General features: G+C 40.7%; 1 protein-coding gene across 2 annotated transcripts in view; it reads left to right on the top strand.

The window, feature by feature from the left end:
* The window catches only part of col22a1 (collagen, type XXII, alpha 1), a 53,313-nt gene that overhangs the window by 2,725 nt on the left and 28,941 nt on the right, over window positions 1-21,647 (top strand). The window contains exons 2-18 of one of the 2 annotated variants that reach the window (XM_035182125.2): window positions 155-303; window positions 390-956; window positions 5,757-5,837; window positions 12,124-12,235; window positions 12,662-12,785; window positions 13,223-13,498; window positions 14,035-14,115; window positions 15,016-15,132; window positions 15,248-15,292; window positions 15,409-15,471; window positions 15,706-15,744; window positions 17,306-17,359; window positions 17,466-17,519; window positions 17,612-17,665; window positions 19,534-19,587; window positions 19,696-19,740; window positions 21,491-21,544. In XM_035182125.2, coding sequence (XP_035038016.1) covers window positions 213-303; window positions 390-956; window positions 5,757-5,837; window positions 12,124-12,235; window positions 12,662-12,785; window positions 13,223-13,498; window positions 14,035-14,115; window positions 15,016-15,132; window positions 15,248-15,292; window positions 15,409-15,471; window positions 15,706-15,744; window positions 17,306-17,359; window positions 17,466-17,519; window positions 17,612-17,665; window positions 19,534-19,587; window positions 19,696-19,740; window positions 21,491-21,544 — 1,911 coding nt within the window. In that variant the 5' untranslated portion in view covers window positions 155-212. The remainder of the gene's footprint in view (window positions 1-154; window positions 304-389; window positions 957-5,756; window positions 5,838-12,123; window positions 12,236-12,661; window positions 12,786-13,222; window positions 13,499-14,034; window positions 14,116-15,015; window positions 15,133-15,247; window positions 15,293-15,408; window positions 15,472-15,705; window positions 15,745-17,305; window positions 17,360-17,465; window positions 17,520-17,611; window positions 17,666-19,533; window positions 19,588-19,695; window positions 19,741-21,490; window positions 21,545-21,647) is intronic. The other variant, XM_035182126.2, reaches the window with a different exon arrangement.

The raw sequence follows: 21,647 nt of genomic DNA, 5'->3' as shown, positions 1-21,647 counted from the left end.
TTCATGTTTCAGTGACCACAAGGTGCAAGGGACAGTTCTGCAAAAGGGTTTACATTATAAAATGTTTTTCAGATAAGTTGTTCATTTACAAATCTGGCTGTAGTGACTACATGTAAAAAGCGACTTGTTGATGTTTCCACTGACCCTTCCACAGACTGGAAAGCTTGATGGTGGTAATAAACTAAACTAAACAGATCCAGACCGAGGCCGCAATGGAATTACGAGTGGGATTTCGAATCAGCTTGGTCCTGGTCATCCTGGCCTTGACTCTGTCCCGTGAGGGAGTGGAAGCACAGAGGGCAGGTAAGACCAACAAGACCGGAAGTTCTAGACCTTTTACTGGCTGTATGTGACCAGTGACTAAATCATCTTGTATCCTCCTACTGCAGGGTGTAAAAATGTCCACTATGACCTGGCCTTTATCCTGGATACCTCATCCAGTGTTGGAAAAGAGAACTTTGAAAAGATCAGACAATTTGTAGCCAACCTGGTGGAGTCTTTCGATGTGGCAACAGACAAGACACGAGTAGCGGTGGTTCGCTACAGTGACAAACCCACAACCGAGTTTGGCCTGGGAAGACACAGGACCCTTGAAGATGTGAAGCGAGCTGCCCGTAACATACGCTACCTGGGGGGAAATACAATGACCGGGGAGGCTATCAGCTACACCACCACTAACATCTTCACAGAGCAGAACGGAGCGAGGCCTGCAGCCAGAGGCATTCAGCGGGTGGCCATCCTTCTCACAGATGGACGAAGCCAGGATTATGTTCTGGAGCCCTCCAAGGAGGCTGCCAAAGCCGGCATCAGGATGTTTGCCGTGGGCATCGGGGAGGCGCTAAAGGAAGAGCTCGAGGAAATCGCTGCTGAGCCCAAAAATGCCCATGTCTTCCATGTGACGGACTTTAATGCCATTGACAAGATCAGGGGCCGGCTGAGGAGGCGGCTGTGCGAGAGTAAGTCGGCCATCAGGCCAAATGCCAACACATCACTCACACTGAATGCCACATGGCCTCTTTTTTAAGCTTCCATTTGAAGTGCCTGCCTCACCCTGAACGTGCACTTAATCAAATTAGACTCTTATTTGAACCTTTAACCACTATACTGAGGAAAAACCCTGGCCACAAAACCCCACCCTAACCACAGAGAGCTGCTGCACTTGCACACTTTGCTGTCATGGCTTCTATTTGACTGAATATGAAGCATGTGAGGGGGGTGTTGCAAAAATTGGCTTGTAAATGACAGTCTTCTAACCAAGACATTTCTGTGGTGCGGCAGCCTTTTTCACTGCTACTCTAGTGCGGAGGTGTTTAGCACTGGAACGCCTGTCTTATGCTAACCTACATGGTTTTTCCACTAGTCTGCTGAGAAGCTTTTTCAACTCCGTTCAAAAATGAAGGAGCAGCTTAGAGTTGTCCAACAGCTGTGTGAAGAGGTGGAGAGGTATCTGCGTGAGTGTTTTCAGGGAGAAGATGGATGCTTCGCAGTCCGACGCTTAAAATTCCTGCCTAAAATTAGCCAGACAGGAAAGAAAAGGATTGCCAAAAGATTTAGCCGCAAACAGCAAATACAAAAAACGGATATGACATGATTGCAAGGTTTAGCATACTGATGAGAGCTTTGACAAACTCTCACTTCAATCTGACTCTAAATTGTCAAAGCATGTCTACAGTAGAGATTTTCTCTTCAGAAAGTGTTGATTCAGACTCTAAAACACCGTTATTCTTTTTCAAGGGCGTATCGTCTCGCAGTAGTAATGTTCATTGTAAAGCTGCTAACCTTTGACCTTGCTCTTTGACTGGAGATTTTCAAACTGCCAACCAATAATGTAGGTTGTATATTATGAAACACCCTGTGCGGCAAGTTTGTTGAACTAACCAAAGTCTAAATTTACACAGGTCCAGTATTTTCTTTCTCTAATCTCTACCATCACCACGAGTGAGTCTCTAAGTATATCAGTGGTCAGCACAACTGGCTCACTGAGCATGTGAGTTATTTTCACCCCGAAAATTATAGATCTAATGTTTCAAGTGGATCCAGCGGAGCCGTTCCACTGTCCATGTTAAATGTTTCACCTTTTAATCTATAGGTTTTAAAAAAGAACTCTATTTATTCTCTACTGCACTGATTCATTAACGCACGTGTGGGCTCACTTTAGACCAACACAAGAAGCCTTTTCTTCTTCTGTGTGTTTTGGCATTCCCGCGTTTAGGTCACCAACAATGCTGCCTTTGCAAAACTCTGTCCGGGGGGAAGATTTTCCGAAATGCCTTTTTTCGTGTCGATGTGTTGACTGGTAGTTTTTGTCTTCTAACGTCATTGCTGTTAGTCGAACCGCTAATTAGTTTTTTAAGGCTCATGATTTGGCACTGTGGCTTTAAGGTTAGGAGTATAGCTTCCTGTTGCTTTGCCCTCCTCTGGTCAGGGCTTAACAACATTTCTTTTTTTTTGACAAAGGAGGAAAACCTCAGTTTTACAAAATACCTGTATACGTGTGGAGGTGGCAGTAGGTCAATAATATAAAAGCCCTTGTCTCTGAATGTTGATGACCAAAACAATAGCAGGTAACAGTGATGATTCAAAATGTATCCATATCTGAAAACAAAGCTAGTTGTTAGATCGGTCGCTGTTAAGTTTCTGCTGATACATTGAAGGTTTTACATTGCTTCCATTTTAACTCAGAGCCAGATGCCTAAATTATAGTTTCAGGCCCAAAAGTGTGGGGAGTAGCTCTGCTATCTAACATGCTAAATCTCAGAGCTGTGCAACAACACCATCTTTAAAAATGAGTGACGCACTTCCATTTATTCACAGAACAGTAATCTTTGGAAGAGCTGGGCTTTATAAACTATATAAACAAAGTATCCCTTCAGATCTGCCATCAGCAACACTTAAAAAAGACTTTGAGACCGAACAAGAGAGAAAAAAAGACTCCTTCAATTGTCCTGCTAAAAAAAAAAGAAGTCAGACACAAACAAGGACAACGTGTACAGCTGGAATTAAAAATAAACCATGTGAAACTGAGAGGACACAACTTGTAGAATCACAGAACAGTCTGCTTAAATTTAAACTAGCTGCTTGGATTTATCCCATTAGACATGCTCTGCATGAAACAGAAAAACAAGCCATGTCAACAGAGCTGTCCCATAATTAATGCCGCCCAGGTTAAAACCTCTCTGACGTGATGTTTCTTTATAGCTGTGATTTAAGAAAATTACAAGGTTTAACAGAAGATGTTTGGCAGATACTTGATCTATTAAGGAAGTTGTAGTTTCTCACTGTTATATTTTTGGCTACTGGTAATATTTAGGACTGACAGCCAGGACACAGACAAATTGTTGGGCTAATTTTAGGTTTAATGAGAACTTCTGCACAGATTGATTATAAGTGGATGGCAGGATACTGATTTGCTGTTGTTGCCTGATTCATCCTTGCCGTGTAAGCTGAGTGAGATGATTTCCTTCACAAGGGGAAGCAGATCATTTGGTCTTGAAAAAACCCCAGATTTTATTTGTGCATATACATCTGTTAGGGGGGATGACACATCTGTTGCAACCCTGCAGTTAATGAGAAAAAACCTTACCCAAGGCAGTTTTAAAGGGTCCTTGAAAACAAATATAAACAAATATTGTGTCTTTGGTTTGCCACTTAGATAATTTTAGGTTTATCCTCTTGGTTTTTATAAATTGGCCTCTGAGATTTCTTGTAATAAAAGAGGTAATTGGGAGTTGGGTTTATGAGCCCATACAACCTTGAAAAAAATAATTACAAGTCTAAACAACTCAAGCAGCTGTGAGGCAGCAGCCCTTTGAGCTAAATGCTACAATTGATTAGTCTTGTGAAAGTGACTGTATCTCTCACTTAAATATAGTGTGTACTATATGTTACTAAGCTAGTGAGTAATCAGCTGCTCTGAGGCTGCACTTAGCAGTGTGGCTTTCAAGAGCTAAATGTCAGCATGCTCATGCTTAGGGTATTTGATATTCAACAGTACAATGTAAGCCTATACCGATTGGCCCTAACCATAAATCTAGGTACCCGATTGCCTTAAAAATAGTAAACCTACTTAATTTCACTTAAAGTTCTTTTAACCTAATTTTGTCAAGTTGTTCCAACTTTAAAAATGAACCTTTTCTTTTCTAAGTTCATCTGACTTAACTGAATAGTCAGTGTAGTAATACTCAGTAGAATCTAGGGAACTGATTGCCATAGATAATTAGAGTAAGCACAACAAAGACATTAAACTATTTTTCTCTATTCTAACAATCACAATTTTTTTTGCCAAATGCAATACTACAATTAAAACACTGTAACCCTCTATAATAACCTTTAAATCCAGAAATATTCATATAAAGCTTGATCATGGCTCATTGTCATCTATGATGACATTATTGCTGGTTTTTCAAGTAAGAATTCAAGCAGAGTGGATGCAAGAACTCCTCAGGTCATCAATAAAAACCAAGAGAGTTTTCCCATATACATATTTGGTTATTGCTTACCATGTACATTGTTTCAGTTATGATGCCAAAATGCTTCCTTTACAACAGTAATTTCCACCTAGCGCAAACACAATGGAAAAAATGAAAGAACGGAAATACAACAAGCCAAGTACCATCTATAAAGTCTTGGAACACAACTAATGTCAACAGCATGTTCTCAGTGCATGCTGGGAGGCTCCACCCATCTAACCCCAACATGCTATCATACCAATAGTGTACATATACTACAACATATGCTCTACTGCTACATGCACAACTGAGGTCTCTTTGTTGTTTTATACTTCTTAAAGGGAAAACACATTGTCCAGTTGCTGTTGTAAAGGATGCATGGTGAATTGAATCAGCTGAATTGTGAGGAATGAGTAAAGAGCACTCATTTAATCATTGGTTCTCCCTTTTACAGTGAACATCTAAAGTTGGACAAATAAAAAAAAAAGACCTCATAGTGGCACTTGATGAAAAGTTAAGGGCTTATGAAAAATACAGCATCCCTGTGACTCCACCAACCTGAACAGCTTCCAGAGAGAGTAAATCTCCGCTGGAAGGCAGACTGTGACATCTGTGGAGCAGGGAAGACGTTTGTGGGACATTGGTGTTAATTTCCAGTAGTCTGAGAGCCATAAACCAAATTGTCCACATCCAAGGTTGAATGTCAATAACATCTCTAAGCTAATGTTTAGACCCATTAAACTCAACAGGATATCTACTTATATCTTCCATATCTGCTTTCTTCAGTTGTGAAGCTGGCATCTGGCATGTTGACACAAATAGAAAATATCTCTCCTGCCAATGAAAACTTAACCTGGCAGTGTTGCCTTTCTCACTGTCATCGCCATCACAGAAATATGTTGGAGTGGAAATATAAAATTCTTCCTGCTTCCTGTTTCTTCCTGCTCCTGGATGTGCCCCCCTCACCAGCAGAGAGACACCCCTCCCTCACCCACACACCTTACCCCCAGACACCTACACTCCCCAGACACCACACAGGGGAGATGGAGGGCAGTCTGTCTGGAGGGGTGCACCTCAGATCGCACAACAGTCCAGACTGTGTTTCAATGAGGTCACCACTTCCCAAAACCATCCAACACTTTTTACACTTAAGTCCTTACAAAGTGTCATAATGGCTGATTTTTATTAGCAATCAACAGCACATTATTAGGTTTACTGCAAAAAAACATACCAATACAGTTTGGTTTTCATATCATATTGTGATTTTACAGTGGCGTGCCTAACCAAACAACTGTCCTTTCTCCTCAGATGTCCTGTGTCCGAACATGAAGGTTCAACCTGATCGCTTTAAGCCCAACAGCACCAGTTATGGTCTTGAAGAGGTTCCAGGTATGTGCAAACTGCTGCTTTCCACACGGCAACATGGAGCGCTGGCAAAACAAGTCAACCACAAAGTCTGCTCTTTACTTTTCAAAGCATTTCCTACACTGCCACATTTACCTTTCTCAATCTATTTATATGCAGAGATATAGTTTTTAGTTTTCACTTACAATTTTCCTTAATGTCGCTCTTGTTAGAAGCTCAATTGGTTTTATTCCACACTTGGAAAGTGTAACTTTTCTGGCACATTCATTTTCTGTAATTTTTAAAGTTGCCAGCATAAAGAAAACCTGTCAGATTTGAATTAATACACGTTTACCAATTTTACATCCCACAAACTGTGTTTTAGAGATTTGGATGTATTTTGCCTCCAGTTCCAGTCAGCCAATGGCTGCTGTCCTTCTCCATTTGATATGAAAATAAATAGGTAGACCTTTGTACCTGCTTACGTCATGTATTTGATCACAATCAAGTTTAGGTAACAGCCATTTAAAAAAGGTCAGCAAATTTCGAGGTGGCTTGTATACAGTACACTATCAAAACTTTTTAGTTTGTGTGGTAACATTAGCTCATGACTATAAACAAGTTGCAGTCCTATGTGCTTTGTTTGTACCTTTGGACCAGTTGTGTAGTTTGTGTGATGCGCAGGTATACAACATTTACCATATGTAGTATAAAAAAAGTCGAAGATTTGCCTATGGCCAACTAACAGTACACAAGGATACATAAAAATATACTTTTGTGAAAGAACTTTCACTCCAGCAATTTTGTTTTGTGTAACTGCTAGAAAATAAGGTTTGCAGAGAAGTGCATGTTCTCATGTCATTTCCATTCATTATATAAACTCTAGACTTATCTCTGCACTGTCTTTCTGTGTTGAAAAGTGAGGTATGTGGTGGCTTACCATAGGATCCATGTGTTAATGCATGTACTGTATGTGTTAATGAGTGTGATGGTGCTGATGGGGTGTTGCCCTGGGATGGGTGTGTGTGAGGCTGGGAGAGAGTAGTTATAGTATACCCAGTGTTTTACTGCCCATCGGAAATATTGGGACATTTCCATTTGGCGGACCAGTGGACAATAAAAAAATCCATTAAGTTAGTACCGGTCCTGTTCGCCCATTCAGCGGCCCTCTTAGGCGTGCACATGAGCATATCTCCTGTCCCAGGACTGTGTCCTTTCTAGTAAACATGATTAGTCAATGATTGACAGTGTCAGTCTAGTCCAAGGCTGAGGATGCCAACAATAAACTATGATAAACTAGGTTGCACCACTGCTTTGGATGTAGGAAGCTCGCTGTTTCTACAGACTTCAGGAGGCTATAGGGCTTTGCTCAGATAACTCGTTGCTGGTGATAGCTTCATGCTGTGCTGCAACAAGCGCGGTCCCAATTGTCCTGTCTACTGTACCTCTGCAAGAATAAGTGCTTTCCTCAAAATGTCAAACTATTCGTTGAACGAGGTCAAACTCGCAGAAGCACTGATTTGGCACATATAATGCAGCTGTGATTTTCAAGCTCTGTGTAAAAGGTTTCTCAGGCGTCTTGAATAGCGTTTATCCGAAAGGGTCGGATGTTGCTATAAGAGTGTCTTGTGGGGGATCTGAGTTCCTGTCTGTCTCCCACCCACATCCATCACTCTAAGAGAAAAAACAGATGCACAGGCATGACTGTTTGGACTCCTGCTATGTTGAACTTCATGGAAAAAGAGATGTCAGAGTGGGGAGAGTTGTGTTTTTGAAACGCTCACTCTTCACACATTCGACCGGTCCAGTGACGTCTGACAGTGTTCGAACAAGGCGATTTGATCGCCATGACGATCTTTATGGACTATTTTACTATGTATTTGTTTTTATACTGCACAGGCTACATACATTTTTGATAATTTTGCAAAAACCATCAATACCCAAAAGTGCAGCTGGCTTTTGTGGGCATGTGGCGCACCAAAGCTTACGGTACATTGGCCGTGTAATGTGCAAGTCGTATCCCTGACAGGTTGTCAGTGGCGTATCTAAAACAAGGGCAAACAAACTGAAATGTTTCATGCTCACTGAGAGAAATCCACTGGAGTGAGGCAACAGGCAACTTACAGTCTAACATTCATCTAACCTGCCTGTCACTGGACTGAGGGAGGAAACCAGAGCGGCCAGAGGACGTAACATGCAAAGACCCCAGCCGACTTTTTACTCAAACACCAGTGCTGTTTGCCAAAAGGCTACTGTGCTATAACCACAGGGGGGAAATTGCCTCTGGGATAATGCTGGAGTGAACAGGACGATGCTGGGCACAGACCAAAACAGGTAGTAGCACGTGAGGCAGACAGACAGCAGAGTACAACGTGAATACAAAGTGCAAGACTGGTGCTGATAGTTTGCTTGGGTGGTGTGGCATTAATTGTTGAATCCAGTTCACGTATACCGGTCCTACACGTACAAGAGGACAAGAACAGATGGAAGGAAATACAAGAAACAAAAGGGCAGCAGGTTTAATCATAAAAACTTTATCCCAGACTTCCTTATGAATTACACAGCCATGATCTGTTTTGTTCATTCTATTGTTTAAGCCAAGCAGTGGTTTGAGAAGTATTAACACACCACCATAATCTATAGTCTGTCACAATTGTAGAATACTTGCAATTTTGACAAATAGTTCCTTCTAATTGTATTAGTTATTATGCATGCATTACATAACTGGATGTTTATACAGATGCATTAATGTATAACCAAAATTTTAATTTTATAGATCATCTAGGCGGAGCTACTTGTTATGTTGTGTACGATCTATAGATACACAATGTAATTTGTGAGCTTATATACAAACTTATGTTCTATAGTAACAATAACATGAACATAAATGCAGTAAAAATACAAGATTTCCCTCTAAACTATTGAAGTATTGAGTATATTAGAAAAGACACCTAAGTAAAATGCAAGTATATCAAAATTCTACTGAAGAACAGTCAGTTATGGCTCTTGTTGTTAGATAAAGCTTTAAATTTAATATCACTAACACTCTTCTCAAAGCTCTGTACAGGTAAGAATGACACTTTGTCAAAGTACAGAGTACAGAGACGCTGGTGTGTGTTTCTGATCACCCACGCCAGCATCACTTCCCACTGTCGAGACACATTAACACATCCTCGACACTGGGCGAGTGCTAAATACATGTTTTTGCTTTTCTTCTAAACCATAAAATAATTAGAACAAACTTTAGATAAATCACTCAAACCCACTGATACTTTCTTCAGCAGATGTACTGACTGGAATAAATCCTCTGGCTTGTGTTTTTTTAATTAGTCTTTCTGAGTTAGATCAAATCTTGTTCCCATGGAAAATTGTTCCAGCTAGGTAGGAATACACCATAACTATACTGTACACTAGACCGATTTATAATTCTTTTACATTTTACACCACAAATAAAATGGTGCTCACCAAGAGCAGGGTTCCTATAAATATTTTAAATCTTTAGTTATTGCCATATCGTAAGATTACTAATTAGAAATGTATTTCTGTATCATTAGACCATATAAGGAGTTTTCTTTTTGCTTTAGACGATGGCACAATGAGAGAAAGTATAAGGGTGATTATTGATTTTCTCCACTCATTGCACAGACAGCACTGTCACATATCTGACATATCCACTGTTAGAGCTGCATTGAGGCACACTTGGGCCAACGTGTTATCAAACAGCGGTCTGAGGTCTGAAGCTCCCTGACATGACAAAGATGTTCGGGGGTTTTCCAAACTGCAGTAAGTCTATAACTGTGGCCTTGCTTCAAGACATAAAGTACATTGTCAAACTTGCCTGGGTAAATATGATATTTTTCAGTTTGTGGCTAAGCACATAGAGATGTGCTCGTTGCTCTAGATAAACAATACTTATCGTCACTACAGCAGCAGCTCCTGTATATACTCCCTTATATATACACTTATAATTACACAACAAATAAATGTGAAGAGTGAGAACTCTCCGTGAGAAATGTCAGGACTATTTGCTGCTGATTGTGATTTGACAGCCAAGAGACCTGTGGTCTGAGCCAGACTTGTATTTATCACAGGCTGTCTAGTCTGACCCCTCGGGGGGGCTGAGAGGCTGCAAAGTGTCTTTGTGGCTCCTCGCTATCTACTGCACAAATGTTGCCATCTGCTCGGGATCAAAAGAATGCTGTGTGCATGCGTTCCGTCTTTCCCAGTCAGTGAACTCATCTGGCTTTTCCCGCAGATCACCCCATTGGTCGCTTTTGGCCGTCCAAAATAACTTTTTTGGGGGTTGATTATACGCTATCCGCTGCCAGTCCAAATTACAGCTCTGCGCTCAGATGGCCCCCATGCAGCCGCAGAAACGACGCGGTGAGCAAATGTGCACAATGCAAGCACGGTGACAGAGAGACTCGGGGCCAGCAAAGCTCCCAGCTGCACGGCTTCCTCGAGCAAACCTTTAACCAGACTGATAACCAGCGAAACATGTAGAACATCACCAGTGGTGAAAAAAGATCAGGCTGAAGCATTAGCTAAGTTGCTTTTTACACCTTCTGAATTGTTATCACTAGTCAGTGTATAAATGCTACGAAGCTGTTCTGATTTCAAAAGTACACCAAACACTTTGACATCAGACTTCTATCAATTGCCTCCTTTCAATTAGCTGCTTGCATTGCCCTTGAGATTCTGTGTTTTTTCAAGTAGTTGGTTTCAAACAAAAACCTGAAACTTATGTGTAACGCTTTTATGGCAAATGGCATATGGTCTGTATTTATAAAGTGCCTTTCAAGTCCTGATGACCATTTTACAGTACAGTTTTACATTCACCCATTCACACAAACCCATTCGTACAGCGCATCTATGTGCAGCCTTTTTCACTATGCGAAGGGATGATTTGGGTTCAGTATCTTGCTAAAGGACACACCTGCATGCTCATGGGATTCTTTTATGAAAGTTATCTCTGACTGTGACTATAGTGTCTATGGCTAAGTCTAAAGTTGCAGTGCAATAAAATGATAATACGTGTACGCACTTTTATTTTAAGAATCAAAAGATGCAAAAGTTGAAAGGCAAAGTTCAGCATGAATCTATGTCTGAATGAAATTAATTTCAACCAGACCTTTTGGCCCAACTACTTCGGGAAAAAGTATCAGGATCAAGCATATAAGGTCATATTAAACTGATATTTAGTATTTAAGTGATAGAAGAGACAGCGCCATCTTCAGAGCAGTGGAGGTAACTCAAGTAAGAGTGAAGAAATGGCACTCAAAATGTGTTTTGATCGTCCATAATTTTGATCTTGCTACCCTGTAACATGTTTAAAGCAGTCATCTGAGCACACAGTACATTTGTCATACCTAACACTGCATCTGAGACACTTGGTGGCCTTCACTGACTGAGCAAGTAGCTGTGGTGAGGTGCTGATCCCTCAGATATTCAGTCTGTTATGACGGGGCTTGGTTTTAATGTTATTTTTTACTCTGTTGCTAATAGCACAGGGGCAGCCTGTGTGTCTTTCCACCTGTTTCCAGGCTATTTCTAATGACACCCACTAAGCTTTTGGCAGCCTCTCACGTTACCACCTTAATGTTCCAGTTTGCTCCCGTAAAGATTAGTGCACTTGTGTTCCCAGCGGAAACCTTACATTTCATAGATTTGCTGCATTACTAAAGCCGGGCAGGAATATGCTGAGAGTGTCCTCATTCTGTTGACTCACTAATGAGACAGTCGGTTTTGAGAAGAGCTCGGCCCATGCAACATAACCACTGGCTTTCAGTGAGATGTACTGGACAAACTGGCAGCATTGGTGCTGTCAGCAGGCTGGCATTGCCATAGCTACAGCCCGTGTTTGTTGTACAAGGGAGTGTCCCTTTTGAGCCACCTAAATATGGTCTGTGGTCACACCACTTCAAATCCCATGCTGCACTGCAATGTACACACACGTGCCCACACTCCCAGACTCACACGGGGACCTTACCAGCGATGGCAACTAGTCTTTTCCTCTGTTAAAAAAAAAATCTTACAGATGCTGGATGGCCAACAAGTGGCTCCATTCTCCAGTTATTCAGTAATGTCGTGAGTAAAATTTCTCCCCAAAAAGCCACAAACACAGTGGCTCCAGGCTGAGGAGGGACCGACCTAATTAAACCTCAGTGCACCACGAGAAATCGGACAAAACCATAAGTCAACCTCACGACTCAAGATCCCGGTGTGCTTATTTACTGTGTGTGTGTTTGTGAGTGTGTATGTGTTTGTGTATGTGAGTCTGTATGTGTGGCTGTCTTGAGGCCAACTAGGTTATTGTACTGTGTTGCTGCAGGGTTCGACCTGATGGAGTTCTTCAGTGTGAGAGATATCCTGGGAACCAGAGTTGATGAAGGCCAGAGTTCTTATGTTCGCCTTGGCACCATGCCCATTGTACAGCAGACAGAGTAAGTGACCTCCCAGGTTTACATCAAACAATGCACAGCACATTTTCCTCTAAATATCTGTGAATCTGGGGCTTTAAGGTTGGGATAACATGTTTGGCCAATTTTATTTGTACCCTGTCATCCATTAACCAATTAAGTACAGTTTTTGAATACTAATTGAGGGCATGATTTCTGTTTGTCAATTTGTTAGTGCTGAATTGATACAAAGCTTTGAAACAGCTGGTACCAAAGCAGCATATTACTGCTGAAAATTACAATTGACATTGTAGCTAATAATGCTGATGTCATCGTCGTTAATATTGTACTTTAGTGATGCTAATTCCCTGACAAATTTCAAACTAAATGACCCAAAATTAAACAAATAAAAACATAAATAAAACAAAGTCCAGGTTATGTGAGCAATAACTTTGTGCTTTCATTTCACAGAGACGTGTTTCCTCAAGGGTTACCGGATGAATACGCCTTTGTGACGACATTCAAATTTAGGAAAACTTCAAGACGTGAAGACTGGTACCTCTGGCAGGTTTTCGACAAATATGGAATCCCACAGGTGGGTCAGCCAAATGGAAATGATATTAAATGTGACTGTTATGTCTCCAGATTGGAGCAGTCATAAGGTCAAAAACTGCACCCAGTACACTGACTATTCAGATTTGCATAGTGTATCTATGCATGTCAAGTCAGATAAAATCAAATCCAGACTCTTCATCATGATTATCAAATGGAAACTCAAACAAAATATTGTTATATATTTTAATATACACTGTAATTCCTTGAATGCCCTAAATCGGCCAGTTTTTTTCAAAAGTTGTTAATTGTTCCCTTGTGAAAATTGATTGTGCCTTTAGTTAGCTTTATTTTTCACATTCATAATCAATGTCCAAGGAAAACCAGGGTGAAATTCTCTGTGATTCACTAGATCCGGACTTGACTGCCTGTATTTTTCAGCCCCATATTGTTAACGTCACCCTGCCTCTGTCTTGTCAGGTGTCCATCCGTCTGGACGGTGAGAACAAGGCGGTGGAGTACAACGCTGTCGGGCTGACAAAAGATGCTGTCAGAGCCGTGTTCAAGAACCCTGAAGTTGACAACCTGTTCGATCGCAACTGGCACAAGATTGCCCTCAGTGTGGAGGCCAAGGCTGTGTCTCTATACCTGGACTGCAAACACATCCAGACTCTGCCCATCGAAGACAGAGAGGACATTGATATCCAAGGGAAGACAGTGATTGGAAAGAGGCTGTATGACAGCGTGCCAATTGACGTAAGTCTTCACCTGCATGTGTGGTAGTTTTAAGGTCCAGTGTGTAAGATTTAGGTGAAAGGGATCTATTGGCAGAACATTTAACATAAAAATAATCCTTGTGATGTTTTCACTAGTATGTGATATAGCAACTAAATTGTACGAATTGTTGTTTTCTTTACCCTAGAATGAGACCTTTATACATAAAAACTTTATAGTTATATCAGGAGCGAGTCCTCTCTACGGAGGCCACCATGTTTTTTACACTAGTCCAAACTGGACAAACTAAAAACTTGAGTTTTTATGACAACTGAAGGCTACCACAGGTTCTCTATCATGTTTTGAAGGGGAGAGTGAGGTGATGGGTATTCAGCTCCAACATGCAACACTACCACTAGATGTCACTAAATTCTACACACTGAACCTTTAAAGAACTTGTGGACTGTAGTTACATTAAGCACTATGGGAAGTAGTATCATATTGTCAGTATCCCTGTGTCGTCCATTGTGTGATTATCTTGAAGTTGATCTGTTCATCAATTCTCTGTGTCCATGCAGTTTGACCTCCAAAGGATGATGGTCTATTGTGATTCCAAGCACGCAGAGCTGGAAACCTGCTGTGATCTACCCAATGGACCTGTGAGTATTTCAGGCTATAGACCTACTGTCTGTACCTTTTGTCTGTGAATGTGAAGCCATATATTTTAGAGGCTGCAATGTCACAAATCTCCTTATATCCTGTACACATAGAGATTATCAAAGAGTTGGTTGTCTATAAATATAGTAGCCTAATATATAGTAATTATGTAGATAACAAAAGAGAGATACATGAAAACATGAAGTGGTTATAAGTGAAAGTCACATTGGTAGATTTGTTTCTAATTGCAGGTTGCTTTCACTGACTACACTTTCTTGCTAGTCTGTAATTTGAAATACAAATTTTGAGCTTGAAAACACACTGATAGGTTAGTTAAATGAGCACTTTTTGGTTTACCTACCATAGCCAACATGTCACCAAGCTAATTTTGTATAGACACAGAAAACTACTGCAGGCTAAACGTTCAGACGACTACTGCTATGCTGGTGAGCCGTGTCCACAAGAGGGCAGTGTTGGGTGCTGGCTTTATACCTTCACTAAAAAAACAAAACTACTCAGATAAATTACCACTTATTGTGAAAGCCACTAAACCAGAATATTTCGTTTGACATTTTATGGAAAATATGTCTGGAGTTTTTTAGCTAGCTCATTGTGAAAGCAAGATAGAAAGTGACAGCGTGTAAAGTAAATGCTCCTAAAGCCATTTTTTTCTACATAACAACCAAATAACAACGTAAAATAACGCTTTTAGGTATTTCAATGTGTTTTTCTGACATTGACTATTGCTCATCTTTATGCTAAGCTAACTGCCCTCTGGTTGCACACCATATTGTTTCCACTGAAGTAAAGAAGAATATTTCCACAAATGACTAACTCTTGCCTTTAATAAAACAAGACCTTGTTAGGTCTAACACTCGTGTGCACAAATATCCTCTTTTCAGTGCCCTAAGAAAGTGGTGACAGAGGCTCCCCCTATGGAGATCCCCACTCCGACCCCGACTGTCGTAGAGCAACAAAGAGGCCCGCAAGTCAACTGCTCATGTTCTGCAGGAGGGAAGGTACGGCCACCTGATTTTACCAGACTTCAACCCCCTGTCTCTTATGACTATCAAATGAGTGGGAATCCTTTCTGTAAGGGCTTTCCATAGACATCTGTTTTTCCATTCCTCACAGGGAGAGATCGGTTCACCTGGTGTTGCAGGTCCCATGGGTGAAAAGGTCATCTACCACTGCCTTTAAGTACTAGTTTGTGTGTGACAACAGATTTCAGTTCCATAATGCTCCAGAGTTGTCTGTTCGACTTTTCTATTGTGTGAACATGCCTACGTTTGCAGGGTGAAACTGGCCCTGTGGGCGCCATCGGACCGACGGGCAGCAGAGGAGAAAAAGGAGAAACTGTATGAAAACCTAAACTGTGTATATTCACATGTGTTATTTCATTTTCATGAGGAGATAATACTTTATACGCTAACAGCTAATTGACTGAGTTCCAAGTTCATGTTCAGTGCAGTGATCAATGGCAGACATATTGTTTGATAAACTCAAATAATTTCAGATTGCATGCTTTCCAGCTATTCTGCTTTTCTTCCCGCCTCGATAATAATTGATCCTTATCGATTAATTATTTGCAGGGCAGAGTAATCTCTGTCAAAGGTGGCAGAGGTGACAAGGTAAGTAAAACTATTCATCCTGATGCTGCATGAGCATCACTGACATGTTTGTCTTCATGCATATTTTATATGCATGCACGCATGTATCTCGGACCAAACATTGTAATTTCTATTCTTTCTTACTTTATATATTTATCTCATACTTCTTTTCAGTCAGGGAGTGGCTAGGAAAGTGCTCATACAGCTGTTTTTGTCAGAATTACAGGTCATGTTACCACAGAGGATGTGTAGCACAGAGGGCAGGCCTACGCAGACGCCCCCCCAGTCTGTTCAAATCACAGTGTCTGTGCTGCCCGGCAGTGCCAGCTGGGAGTATAATTTATTCCTGGAGACAAAATCCTTGCCATGCATCATTCAAGCTGTCCTGAGAGGGACACTTATAATGGTCCCAAGACTTTTGGAAGATGGAATTAGTCTTCCCACTTGTGTTATGTACTGGCTCTCACAGTTTGGAGAATGCACCTGTAAATTATTTGGCTCTATACCTCATTTCTCACTCACCCAAAAAGAAAAGTTTACTTTAAATGCCACAGTCAGGCAGACAACAGAACTCTCTTCATGATAAATGTATTTTCGTATAATTCGTATAATATGCTCTTGCTCCTGGAAAACTGGCTGGTTTGATAAAACTGCATTAAGTCACACTTTAATGCAAAGCTCCCCTGCTGTTTTTCCAGTCCTTACTTTTTTTTGCATGAGCATCTGTCTTCACTGTCTCCCAGAGAAGGCTGCAATGTGTTGTAAACTTTTCTAAATCCGATGCCAAAACATGATGTCAGCCCTACTTCAAGCCGAGATTAAAATGCCTTTACTTCAACTTATTTCGATGGCTTCTAATTGCACCTTTAATGGACTAGAACAGGCAATTCCACATGAAGCGTGTTGATAAATACAATGTATTTTTGCGTTATAGGGCAGAGCAGAGCAGGGAACGTTCTCCTAATCTGTGTGATGAAAGAAATGACGTGTGTTAAAATGATATAAGCTCCCTAAAATAATTAAAGGGCGACCTTCTGTGACTTGTAAAGTGGTTTATGAAGCAGAGGGAAGTCTTGCGGTGGGCAAGACCTCGTGGCACTGTGTAATTTAACAGCCATTACTCTTCACTCAGTCCAGCTAACGAATTCCAAGGGATTCCTTGGCACAGAATATGACATCAGCGCACAAACCCAAAGTGCAGAACCTTGAAGACAATTAAAAGCCATTGTTCCTTAGGTCTTAGGTTGGATGTGTGACCAGACTAAAGTTGGTCTTGGTTTTCGACTGGCCTCCAACCAACCCTTTACTCAAAAGTGTGTTTGTGTGTTGTCTTGATTTAACTCTTTCTGTTTTGTGTGAAATATAATCTTCTCACTTTTTTTCCATCTTCCATTGTTTGATGATACAAATCCATGAATTCACCTCTAACATTTGTACTTTGTCCTACATTAATCCTCCAGCCTCCACCTACTAAACCACGTTGTGTGATGCTTCCAGGTTGATTGTCATCCGTATGACCGTCCATTGTGCATGTGTGTGTGTGTGGAACAGTCAAAGTAAATACTTTGCCTTTTGCTTACAGGGTGATACAGGCAGAATAGGGTTGACAGGTGCTCCTGGACAAAAAGGAGAGAAGGTGTGACATTCGTGAACCTGGAAACATGGAGGATTTCGTTGTTTTTACCATGAATCTTAAAAGTACACATATTCGTATTAATTGTGTGTTTCCACACATTTGGCAGGGCCTTGGTGGTGTGCCAGGTATCGATGGCTTATCTGGAGACAAAGGAGACAAAGTAAGGAATACACTTGTTTTGATATTAGAGTCTGAAGCATTTGGACCTTGAACATGTGAATGTTTTCATGGGTGTGTGTTCTTTGTAAACAGGGTGAATCAGGACAGGCTGGTGCTCCAGGGTTGGCGGGTCCAGCTGGACTAAAGGTGTGTGAATGTGGTTTTCCAATTTGTTAATCCATCCATGAACCAGTGCACACCAATTTGGCTCATTTAAAGGGTTTGAATATTATTTTGATGCAGGGGGAAAGAACATCATTCTGGTATTGGCACTGAGACACACTTGTTTTGTTAAGTGGGCATACGTACGTTTTTCTGGACAATTACCTCTCAGCCTGCTATTGATTTCCTGTGAAAAGGAGGAGGGAGGCGGTTGTCAGTTTGGTTGACTTTCCTTGGATGAAGCACCAGCTGGTGGAGGAGCCAGGGGGTGGGGGGGGCATAAGTGGCTGACTGGCTGGCCGGGGGTTTGGCCAATAGACAGACAGGCTGTTGAGAGATTGGCCGCAGACTTTTGATAAAATTCACGGAATACTAAATCAGAGAAATGGCTAAAGACCATAGATGTAAATAGAAATTTTAGGAAAGGAAAATAGAGCCTAATGGTTCCAATTTAGATGTGAAATACAATGTGGGGTTAGTGTTAAATTAGCATTAGACAAAATAGTTACAGTAACAAATAACCTTTGACAAAAGTCTAAATGACAGTTATTTGGCCATTGCTCAGAAGCTGTGCAGAAATGAGAGCTAATCAAACCAAAAGCTAAAAACAACCTTTTTTTATTTACATAATAACGACTGAATCAAACTTGCTTTGACATGGTTCAGTTTCTAGTAAGTACATTTTCAGTGACACAATTGCTGCAGTCTTAGGAAATAAATCTATTATAAACCCACTGTGCTAAGAACCTAGCACAAGCAGTAGGTAAACAAAATCAGCAGCTAACATTAGCTTGTGATAGCTAATTAGCAGCTAAAGAGATATACCTTTGTAACTAGAATAAAACAAGAGAATGACAGAATGTGTATGACACATTTAATAACAGTAGTGCTAATAAACAGTAAAAACGTTAGCTTTCACTATTGTTAATACACAGGGCGGCCATCGTAGATTCCGAAGTTGGGATGGTAAGGTAATTCCGAGCTCAGAGGTGTAATGGAACGCTGCTACTGGTTTGTATTGCAGTACTATGAAAGCCAGGTGGCCCGCTAAGTAGATCAGACATCATTACCTCTATGCCTTTGTAAAAGCATGGCTGTGTCACTGGGAGCCAAGTGGACTACAGCCATCATTAATTCATTATTTACACAAGTGATTTTCCAATTGTAACATTCCAAAATGTCTTTTTTGAAAAAGAGCAATTTAGTCAAATAACCTTTTCAATCTAATAGTGAATGATCGTGGTTAAACATCAGTAGCTGACATAGAAGTGTCATTTAACTGTGGAGCGCTAACGTCTAATCGAACTGTCTTTACAAGATTTAGCGATTGTAATCAAACTAACAATCATGGGATAAATATTCTACACATTATTGCATCATTTTACTAATTGTCATGAATGTGAGTAAGAACAAAAAGGCAACTGATGTTTTCACTAATAGTGGCTTTACAGCTTCAAATGGGTTCCACTATGTACATTTTGTAACTGAACAGCTATTTGCAGGTTTTTAAAAAAAAACAACAAAACTAAAAAGTCAGTCTAGAAGAATACCTTACAAATTAATATTGAAAAACAAATTACATTCTTTGCATGAAAACAGAATGAAAATGAGGTCAGAGGTCAAAGTGGAAGGTTCTCCCATTGGGGGGGTCTTGTGACTGACAGCTGCAGTTTCTTTTTAGGGGGCACAGGTTTCTTCGTTGGCCTCTTAAATGTCTTACATTGATTCAGCTCTGACTCAGCACTCCCCAGTTGGCCCATTGCAGATTGTTGAGTCAGCGACACAGGCACTTTTGGAAAGTGCCAAGTCAATAACTTCCACTTAGATAATGTTGTTCATTTTGTATCATACAGGGAATTCAAGGAGACTCAGGAGATTCCGGCACTCCCGGACCAAAAGGTGTCATTGTGAGTATAATCTGAGCGAACCTCAAATGATCAGTTAAGATCTGATAGTGATAAATGATAATATTCTTGTTTGAATCGACATTAATATCTTTCTGTGTTTTGTTTTAGGGTGAATCAGGCATACAAGGTGAAAATGGAACTCCAGGGACAGCGGTAAGTAACATTGTGACAGTTTCTTGAGTGTCAAAACCAAATAAGGTATTTTTAATCATATTCAGACAACATATACTGTATATAACTTGGTAACTTCCTTCTAGGACCTTCACAGCAACACATACAGTAGGGATTCAGCATCCCTTTAAGGGCATTTGATCAAAATAGTCTTTGCTCAAGGACAAGAGAGTTACTCAGTTACTTCCCGTCCATGTTTTCCCTCAGTGTCTTGGGATTTGAACAGTAATGCTGGGTTGGACCTGTACAGAATGGACTTCTTACTGCTAATCCTAATGACGGGGTTAATTTCTAAGAGAGAGAGAGAGTGAGAGAGAGAGTTCTCCTCAGAGGACCTGAGAAGTGAGGGGCGTAATTGTACAAACAGATGTGGCTTCCTTGATTCACTCTCCACACTTCCTGTCGGACTCTGTGGGGGCGTACGGCTATAATGCACCTCATTCAGGCCTCGTACAGCTTTATTGATGTCTGAAGTTTCCTTTGAGCTGCTAACACTTTCTTACTATTGCCATCCAAGTGATGGTCAGTATGCAGACTGTTAATAAATCAGAAAAAGGTTATCTGACCTATTAATGACTTTCTACTTAAGTTTAGTTGTTTAAGTCATTGTAATTGTACTGATAGTACAGGTAACAGGTCAAAGGATTACTAAAGTGAGATATTATAACAACTTCAAAGTCATGGTAGAATATCATCTTGAATTTTAAACCACAGTAAAAAGTAGTCAACACAGAATCAGTGCAGTGATTAGTTCTCCATATGGCATTAAGATGTGCAGCAGGCTCTAGGCACACTATAGCTTCATTCACACATGCCGGTGCCAGGTTTGAGCTGTCTGTCAGCCAGTCACTAAGTAATTTCCTGCAGGTAAAAACTGGAAAAGCTTCTGCCTCAGTATGTTAAGTGACAAAGGGAACAGCCTGGGTGTTTAAGAGGAAGCACCTGGGGTTCAGGTCAGGGTAATGTTTGCTAACGGGAAAGTCGTAGATGTGCTTAGGGTTATGCAGCACTGTCCACTTTTCACTAGCAAGCCAGCAGCTATAGGGATGACAATGTTGGTTGGCCAGTCCACCACTTCCAGACGGAAATATCTCAGCTGGAGGGATTGGTATGGAATTTGGTGCTGATATGCATGGTCTCCAGATGCTGAATTGTAATGGCTGTGATCTACTTGATTTTTCAACCAGCGTCCAATCCGTGCAAAACTATTGTCATTCTCAGCATTGTGCAAGTTAGCAAATGTTGGCATGCTAACACGCTAAATTAATATATGGTGAACATCAAGCATGTTGTGAGATGTGTACCAACAGTGAGAGGAGCTAAAGAGCCGATAGTATGTTCCTCGTCTTTATCTGCCATGGTAGCTAACCCTGCACATGTCAACTGTACAAAACCTTTATTTGTTCGAAGCAGAGTGGAAATGTTTTATTTTATTTTATTTTATTTTATTTTATTAGTTGTCGAAGAATAACTAATAGTATTGTTATTAGTAGCTATTATGTTTATTATGGTTTAAAAAATTAAGTTGAAATGTGGGAAAATATGGCAACAAAAAAGAGAAGTTTATAAGAAAAAAATGAAGCAAACTATACTGGAATGAATCGTAACCTACGTGAAGCATTTTTAAGGAAATCCAAATGAAAACTGTGCTACGTTTCAATGGCACCTTGTCTACTGTCTTTAGTGAGAAATGCTTCATACATGTTTTCCCCTCCACCTGTTTCCATTGTAGGGCCTGGCAGGTGTGGATGGATTACCAGGAAAACCTGGCTTTCCTGGTAAAAATGTGAGTTGTGTCTCTGTGTTTAGCTGCTGCATTTACACACACACCTCAGACAATAACAGCCTGCACCACACGAGTTGAGTTGCCTTTGTATTAATGAAGCTCT

The sequence above is a fragment of the Hippoglossus stenolepis genome, chromosome 17, assembly GCF_022539355.2.
Source record: "Hippoglossus stenolepis isolate QCI-W04-F060 chromosome 17, HSTE1.2, whole genome shotgun sequence".
Classification (NCBI taxonomy): domain Eukaryota; kingdom Metazoa; phylum Chordata; class Actinopteri; order Pleuronectiformes; family Pleuronectidae; genus Hippoglossus; species Hippoglossus stenolepis.
The sequence above is the reverse complement of the archived record's forward strand: the minus strand, read 5'-3'. Positions and strand labels throughout refer to the sequence as shown.